The 9,259-nt window shown below is 42.2% G+C and overlaps 1 protein-coding gene across 1 annotated transcript; it reads left to right on the forward strand.

Annotated features, from left to right (window-relative positions):
- The first annotated feature begins 4,713 nt into the window (after window positions 1–4,713).
- On the forward strand, window positions 4,714–5,700 carry LOC133425048 (trace amine-associated receptor 13c-like). Its single transcript, XM_061715698.1, has one exon. It carries the CDS (start codon window positions 4,714–4,716, stop codon window positions 5,698–5,700), a length of 987 nt encoding a protein of 328 aa, XP_061571682.1.
- The last annotated feature ends 3,559 nt before the right edge of the window (window positions 5,701–9,259 follow it).

The following is a 9,259-nucleotide window of genomic DNA, read 5'->3' on the forward strand; positions in this document are numbered from 1 at the left end:
TAATTAAATTAGAAGCTAAAGATATCTTACTATATTACGAAAACCAAAATTACAAAATTCAACAATTGGTCAACTTAATGATTCTTGTTGCTATAAGTTTCACATTCATAAGGCAAAATTCTCCAAATCCTGTCCATCCTTAGTTCCCTTTAAAGTTGATTTCAAAATGTATTTTGAGACGATACAATTGATTAATAACAAGAAATGTAATACCACTGTCAACGTCATAAAAGAAATGTTTACTGATACTTACTTCCTATTATTATTTAGTGTAATTGTTAAGGTCACAAACTACTTGCACTTTATTGTAGTTTTTTTGTGAAGAGAACAATTTTATATTTTTTGGACTATGATGATGCCTATGTATGTTTGTGTTTTATATTATTGAATGTCTGCCATTTATTTTCATGTTATTGTATTTTCTGAAATTGAAATAAAGTTTCATACAAAAAAAGTAAACTTCCTGGCGTGTTTAATTTTTTTTTTTTTTTTTTCCTCTTTAGTTGTCATCTATCTATCTATCTATCCATCCATCCATCCATCCATCCATCCATCCATCCATCTATCTATCTATCTATCTATCAATGTGAACTCTTGGTTTGGTTTTCGGGCTTCTGAACTCTACATTAAACCAATAAATTGCAAGTGGGTTAATACTGTGTTGTGTTATACTATGGAAAACAATGTGGAGCTACCTTTTTCTATTTTTATTTTTATTTAGACTTTATTTATCCAGGAAATGTCCCATTGAGATACAAGATCTCTTCTTCCAGGGAGTCCTGGTCAAGACAGCACACATACGTTTCATATATAAGACTTTTAAATTAAACATACATATACGATGACATAAAATCAACAGTAAAGGACAATCTTAAATGAACATTGATTTAAAAACAGCTACATGTTTCCTTCTATGGCCCATTTTGTTACCAGATGCAGTAACCATGACAACCACACTCAAATGATGTCTTGGATGGATGGATAGATGGAAGGCCACCTATCCATCCATCATCCTGATTCTTTCTAAGCACGCTCACACGGGTCTGCTGGTGCTTTATCCCAGGTCTCTTTGGGGCAACAGTTGGGGGTATCCCCATCCCAGGACGTCATTAGTACCAAAGTACCATTCAGCCAAATTACAAACAAAACCCCCAAAAATCTAAAGAACTATAGCTTTTAGCATAAACTAAGTTGTGACAGCTTCACTACTACTTTTTGAAAGTTTAACTATTTTTCCTCTGGTGCATCGTTAAAAGTTGAAGAGGTAAAGCGTACATGATTTTGGAACAGTTAATACAAATTTTCAAATATGTAGCTTTGACTATTTGCATTTTCAAAAGAGGATCAAAGAGGATTTCATCAGAAAATCCTAGCTAACATTGAACAGTTTTTCATGAACATGATTAGTAATATTTGTCAAACTTGTAATTGTCCCATATGGATGTTGGGTGATGTAACATCTACCGTGCTTTCATACACACAAAACTATGCAACATAAATACAAACAGCAATACCTCTGAGATCAAATTACAGCTTCTCACCCAACAGCCAAACAGGGCACCCATCAGGGTTCAAATCTTCAGATGTGTCTCATTAAAGGAGACAATAAGTTAGTTGTTGCATCACGGCTCTGTAAAACAAACCCCCCCTACCACTGAGGGGCTGGTCAATCAGAGGTGTTAAGAAAATAAACCCCAAGGATGCAGCGTGGCTGTGACACAGCAGGTAAACACGCCACAGAGGAGGCTTTTGTGTACTTTCAAAAGATTTCATGGTCTTAGTACTTTTTCCATCAAAGCGTTCTTTCTTTTCTCTTCATATTGGGAAAAGATAACATTTAAGTTGGCATTTCTAAGGATCTCCATCAGCTTAAACATAAAGGTTTTAAATGTTATCACCTGCCTGTCTTTTTCCAAAACTAAAGAAACAAAGCAAACTTTAGTGCAGAGACTTGAATATTACATAATTCACGGACTGACGAGTGTAGGCTGGAGTCAGTTATATACTATAGTATATAGATTTATAAAAGTAATTTCAATTTGATTTTAATTTATGGTACATGACAAATTTATAAACCCCCTAAAGAGCCTATGGTCTACCTATGGTGTCAAACAGTTAACTGTAACTTTATCTATTTAGCAACTTTAGTGAATTTGAGGTGTGACTAAAGAGGATAAGAGGATAATCATTCTTATTTTAAATATTATCAATCAATCTTTATTTGAATTGCATTTTTAAACAACCAGGGTTGACCAGTACAAAAGCATATTGCATTCACTTGGAAAAAATTACATTTTTTTCTATTTTTTGTGATAATTTTCTCCGCCCTGTTTTTCGGTGTAATTATTTTCAGTTTTTTCCAATGTTTCTCCAGGAGCCGTTGAACAGACATGGCATGATCCATGGATACAAGGCCAATCTGAATGCATATGAAATGCATTCAGCTTGGCTTTGTGGTGGCCCAAGATAGGATAAGGAGACTGCTGAAAATATTGGATCTGCACGTGTGCAGCTGAGACGGAATCGCCTTCAGCAGCATATGGGCAGAAAAAATTACCTCGAAAAACAAATAAATCATACCTAAAACAGGGCGAAAGAAATTATCCCGAAAAACAGGGCCAAATTGCGGAATACACAAATAAAAATATTCCCCCAAAAACAAAAGAGTATAAAGTGCTATTATGTGTAAATGCCGTTCTGAACGGGTGGGTCTTTAGTTTGGGTTTGAACCGAGACGGGTCAGCGAGGGTTCCTAACTCATGGGGTTAGCGTCTAACAAGCTTTGGCCTGCTGAACGTAAACGTCAGCTGGGTTGTTGGACATTTAAAACATCACACACATGAGGGAGCAGAGCCTTATAAAAGCTCTGCAGACAAACAACAACAGCTTAAAGCCTGAATTATGGTTCTGTATCAAAACGACGCCGTGCACACGCCGTCGCCGTGACGCCGTTGTGAACCCTTCAGACTTCAGCTTGAGTACCTCAATGGTTTATCCGACTTTTTCCGGTCACAGTGAATCAAAGAGATAAGGACAACTATTGTGCAAAAAACCAAAACAAAAAAAAAAAAATCACACATACACGAAAAAAAGAGCGCTGAACGTTCACTACTGCGTCAAACCGGAAATGCGTTGCTACCAAGCGAAACCAATCACAGACCTCTCGGTCTGCGTTTGGTCTGCGTCGCCTCGAGGCGTAGTTACAATTTTCGGGAGGTGCACGTCAGTGACGGCATCAGTGACGGCGTCAGTGACGGTGTGTGGTACGCGTCGGCGTGTACCACACGCCGTAAGCTCAGCATTGTTTTGACGCAGACCCATAACTCAAGCTTTAAAAGGATTCAACTTGAACTGAGGGAACAACGTAAAGATTACAGGGCCGGTCGGCAGGCAAGGAGCAGCAGCATTCTGAACAAGTTGCAATTGACTCAGTAAAATTTGACTGATACCAAAATATGCAGCATTACAATAACAGAGCTGGGAACTACTGAAAGCATGGACGGTCCCCACGGCTCAGGAGTCGTAGCTGCCAGAAGCTCAAGCTGACAACAGAATGTATCTGTTTATCAAATTTTAAACTCTTAAAGCCACACCCAGATTTTTGACTACCTGGTTACAGGGAGGGGCAAGGACTTCAAGACCCGGGACAAGTGAAGATACTGCAGGGCTTGAAAGGAGCAAATATAATGTTTTTAGGTCTACGACGTATTACATCACGTATTGTGCTGTCAACTGATGTAAGAGACCCCGGCGGTTGGTTTAGCATCGGCCTGGAAGGGTTATGGGGGTGAAGCTTAGAAAGCAGACTTAAGTAGGTATCTTCACCCATCACATGTTAGCCTGAGCTAAAATGGATGTTTTCAGTCGGTTCCAGGACTGGACCTTGGATTAACCGGGGTGGGGCAGCATCTGTTCCTGCCAATACGGCACCATGCAGAAAGACCAAAAACATGCTTCAAAAGCACTCTCAAGATGTCACGAGGGATGTTGTCCAGTTCTTTTTATACACTCTATAAGATGAGCTTCATCTGAGCTGAGTGAACAGCTTCATCACACCATGCTAAACTATTCTGCACTCAAATTACACTCAAATCACCTCTGAAGCAGGTTATTATTCTACGACCAGAGTACAGCACCTGAGAGCTTACAGCAGTAAACTGAAAAATACGTATCCTGCTCAAATATGTACATTACTGTTATCTAAAGCTTGGACGATGGGTGATGACTGATGCTTTGAACTGGCCCGTGCTAATAAAACATCAAAATGTTTTTGTTTTCCTTTTTTTAATCGAGGCTACCACCAACACCTGATGATGATTGAAGATGAACAATGAAGATTGTTTTTGTCTTGTTGTTTTCCTGTGTAGCACTGCATTCTGTTATAAATGGGAACCCATCATCTTCAGCTTCATGTAAACTATAATAAAGTCACTTCTTTCTAAAGTTAGTAAAGGAATAGTACAATTGATGAGCATTTTCTCAGTGAATTCACATTTTCAGAGCGAATCGGCCTAAAATAAAGTAAACATTTTTAGTAACTTCAGATAACCATATACATTTACTTGAGAAGGGAAAAAGGGGAGGACATGGGGGGTGATGAGGAAGATGATGATGCAGCAGGGGAGTTACATCACTGTTGTGAATGGTTTCTAAGAGGATAAATGGCCCGGCTGGCGGTGTTCAACCACCTCTCATGACAGCACGCCCGCCCTGATGGACAGTTGGGGCTCCTCACTCTGCTTCCCAAACCTCAACTCCTCCTGCAGGCGGCTGATGCTGCAGCCCCGCTCCCAGACTGCTCTCTTCTACACCCTCCTAGCCTCCATCTCTCTGCTCACTGTGACTCTCAACCTGCTCGTCATCATCTCCATCTCTCATTTCAGGCAGCTGCACACCCCGACCAACGCCCTGCTGCTGTCCCTGGCTGTGTCCGACCTGGTGGTGGGGCTGCTGGTGATGCCCATCGAAGGGCTGCGCTACCTGGAGACGTGCTGGCTGCTGGGGAGGCTCATGTGTGCTCTGACTCCTTATATTTCCTACTGTCTTCTCTCTGCATCTTTGGGCCACATGGTGCTCATATCTATAGACCGCTACGTGGCGATCTGTGACCCCATGCTTTACTCCTGCAGGGTCAACCTGCAGAGAGTTATCGTTTTAATCTGTTTTTGCTGGGCTTGCTCTTTTCTCTACAACGGGCTGATTCTGATGCACCACCTGTCTCAGCCGAACCGGTACAGGACCTGTCACGGGGAGTGCGTGGTGGTCATCAGTCACATGTCGGGAACTGTCGACCTCTTCTTCTCGTTTGTCGGGCCCTGTTCTGTCATGGTTGTTCTTTACACCAAGGTTTTTGCCGTTGCCGTGTCTCAGGTGCGTGTCGCCCGGCTGCAGATCAGATCCTCATCTGTCACTGCAGCTCAGACTGCTAAAAGATTAGAGTTTAAAGCAGCCAGGACGCTCGGGGTTGTGATTGCCATGTTTCTCCTGTGCTTCTGCCCGTATTACTATCCCTCTCTCACAGGTGAGGACACCTCCACTAGTTTGTCTTATTACGCCTTGTTATCTTGGATCATGCTGACAAACTCCTGTGTGAACCCTCTCATTTATGCTCTGTTTTACCCCTGGTTCAGAAAAGCTATCAGATTCATCTTCACGCTCAGAATACTGCAGCTTCACTCCCAGGAGATGAAGATCCTGTAGACATGCTTGATATCATTCTTTTTTTTAACTCCTGTTTCTAATTAATGCTTCTTTGCTCAACTTTTTTTTGCTCTGGCAGCAGAATATTAACATAAAAAAAATTAAACTGCAAAAGTCTGTTTCATTCTTGTCTATATCAAAAAGTTTGAACTTCATAAAAAGTTTTTTTTCTGTACTTTGATTCATTTCAGCACATCATTTACAAATCATCATATATATATATATATATATATATATATATATATATATATATATATATATATATATATATATATATATATATATATGAATAATTATAATCATGGATGTTGTTATATGAACTAGAACAACTATAGACACCAAAGGTCTGTCTTTTGAAAGTGGAATGTTGTCATTTTGCTCTTTCGTCCCCATCATAGTTCATAAAGCTGCTGTTTAAATAATAACTTAAGAAACTGTACAAGAAAAATAAAAAGTTACATCACACAAGCTGTACTGACCGATAAAGCCCACACACACACTAAATCTGACTATAAATTATGTTTTCCTGCTCTTTATATTACAAAATACTTTATATTCCAGTAAAATCCAGTGTCCTTGTTAAAACAAGGTAAAAGGTAAAAAATATCAAAATATAAAGTATATTCAATAAATAGTATTACCAGAGAATACAACTCAGAAAATACCTTGAGATAATTTTAAAAGGGTCACCTAAAGGTAAAAAAAAGAAAGAGCTGCAAAGGAAAACAGTGGCCTTCTTCCTTTTTCATGAGTAGCAACCTGCAGTTTGAATGGATATAATCTGGGACCCTTTCAGGGTCCTAACTGGCATTGAGGAATTAAAAGTAAAATTGAAAAAAATATTTAAATGAAGAAGCAGTGTGTGCATGGTCAGTTAAGATCCAGTACTGCCAATAAAAAGAATAAAGTACAAAATATGAATAAATGCTTATATTTATATTATAGCCCTAAGAGGTTTAGGTTTTCATTAGAGTAAAAACATTTTAAAAAGCTTTTGATCAGAATTGGCCTTTTTTTTGTTTTTTTACCATGCCATTATTTTGGAAAAATGGAGCAATGACATAAAAACTTATGTGGGCAGTACTAAGTAGCCCTTTGATTCAGTAGCGTGTAGATCCAACATAAGCCGTCATAATTTGAAGGGGGTTAGGCTGCTCTGAAGCTGGGACAGCAGGGCTCCATAACCGATGCTAGAGGTGTCACAGATCCCCAGGGTGGGGCTGGAAACGTCTCAGGGCCAGAAACTCAGTGTAATTGTTCAGTGTAAGATTATGTCTGACCAGGATGTGAAGTAGCTCGTGGAGGAAGCGCTTGCATGGAAGGCAAGTGTCGGTTTGTAGAGCCAGGATATTAACTGGGACGTCCACTCCTGGGACTGAAATTGGAAATTGTTACTTTTTTTCAGGCTGATGTGGAGCAATAGCTGCTTCTCTGAAACCACTACTTATATCTTTCCCTCTTGGCATTAACACAAATGTGAATGCTCCAGAGCAGCAGATGCTTAAACATCCGGTTTTATAGTGTCTCCTGATGATCAATTTATAAAGGGCTGATAAATAGCATCACCTGGCTGTAACGTACACTTTTAAATCCTATGCAGACAGTGAGGGGCTACTTGGTATTGCCCTGTTTTTTTGTTATATTGAATAATCTAGGAATTAAAGGGGACTTATTATGAAAAACACGTTTTCTCTTGCTTTAACATATATAAAGTGGTCTCCCCTGAGCCTGCCAACTCAGAGAAGGAGGATAGCAGCCAAATTCTGCAGGGTCTGTTCACCCCGCCCGTAGGATCCTTCCAGTGTCATGTGACTTTTACGAGCCGTTCAGATCTGTGCATTTTCGTTACGTAAGCAAAATGCAAACTACGCCTTGGTCTCCTCCGCTGCTGAAACCACGCCCACAACTAACTCCGCCAGCCAGAGCGTCCGCCATTGTTCCGAAGCGGTGGCTGTTTCCACAGCGGGGGGACAGTTAAAATGAGGTTTTGCATCGACACTTAGGCCCAATCCCAATTCAACTTCACTCGCCCTTCTTTTCTCCACTCGCACTTCTTTTCTTCCCTAACCCCTAAAAAAGAAGGGGGAGATTTTAGGGCACTTGAAATCTAGGGCACTTGGCCCAGGTGCCTGTCCCAATTCTCCCCCTACCCCTCGTTTCCATCCCTACCCTGATCAGGAAGCAGAGAGCCAAAAGCTGTTTTAATTTCAGCTGTAGCGCTGTTATGGCACTTTATTAAGTTTTAATATTTTTTCAGGTATAAAGGTAACCTTTAAGATCCGCAACCTGGGCAACCTGGGCAGGCCTGGGGTTGGGGCTTGTAGGCGAGCGCCTGGTGGCCGTGTCTTTGCCCGTGGGACCCGGCCGGGCTCAGCCCACAATGGCGACGTGGGCCCGCCTTCCCGTAGGCCCAGCACCCGCAGGAAGGACCGTGAGAGGCTGGTGCAATGTGGGCTGGGTAGCAGTCGTGGCGGGGCCTCGACGACCCAATCCCCAGACCAAAACCCTCTCAGTGGGGACATGGAATGTCACCTCACTGGGGGGGAAGGAGCCGGAGCTTTTGCGTGAGGTTGAGAGATACCGGCTAGAGATAGTCAGGCTCACCTCCACACATAGCTTGGGCTCTGGAACCCAGCTCCTTGAAAGGGGCTGGACCCTCCACTACTCTGGAGTTGCCCAGGGTGAGAGGCGGCGGGCTGGTGTGGGCTTGTTTATAGCCCCTCAGCTCAGTCGCCATGTGTTGGAGTTCACCCCGGTGAACGAGAGGGTCGCTTCCCTGCGCCTTCGGGTCGGGAAAAGGTCTCTCACTGTTGTTTGTGCTTACGGGCCGAACGGCAGTGGGGAGTACCCGGCCTTCTTGGAGTCCCTGGGGGGGGTACTTGATAGTGCTCCAACGGCTCCATTGTTCTACTGGGGGACTTCAACGCTCGCGTGGGCAATGACAGTGATACCTGGAGAGGCGTGATTGGGAGGAACGGCCTCCCCGATCTGAACCCGAGCTGTGTTTTGTTGTTGGACTTCTGTGCTAGTCACAGTTTGTCCATAACGAACACCATGTTCAAACATAAGGGTGTCCATCAGTGCACGTGGCACCAGGGGCCTGTACTACGAAGCAAGTTCAACATACCCAGGATATCTTTTCCTTATCCAGATTCACTAACCCGGACAATTGCAATCACGCTAAGCGGTCACACGACGGTGGTTATCAACTCGGTATATCAACCCAGGTTTCTCCAATCTGGATATGAGCGCGTGCACATAAAAGGGGCGGTGTTCTCAGCGAACGACCGTTTATTGCGCATGCTCAGAACAGTGCGCGCAGGCACGTTATAATATCATCCCATCATGTCATTTAGTTACAGCAACATGGCTTTGTAACTGGTATATTGTCAAATATACTTAACAGAGAAGTCCGCTGTCAGAGCCGCTTATTTCAGTAGCGAAGAGCAAACAATACTTTTACGGAAATATGATGAGTATAGGCATATAATACAGGCAAAAAGCAACACAGTTGCAGCTGCAAAATGCAGGAAAGACAGCTGGCAAAAGATCGCTGACT

This window comes from Cololabis saira, chromosome 24 (genome assembly GCF_033807715.1).
Source record: "Cololabis saira isolate AMF1-May2022 chromosome 24, fColSai1.1, whole genome shotgun sequence".
NCBI lineage: Eukaryota > Metazoa > Chordata > Actinopteri > Beloniformes > Belonidae > Cololabis > Cololabis saira.

What these genes read in the sequence shown, in the direction of transcription:
- LOC133425048 (XM_061715698.1), top strand. Translation starts at nt 4,714, where the DNA reads ATGGACAGTTGGGGCTCCTCACTCTGCTTCCCAAACCTCAACTCCTCC.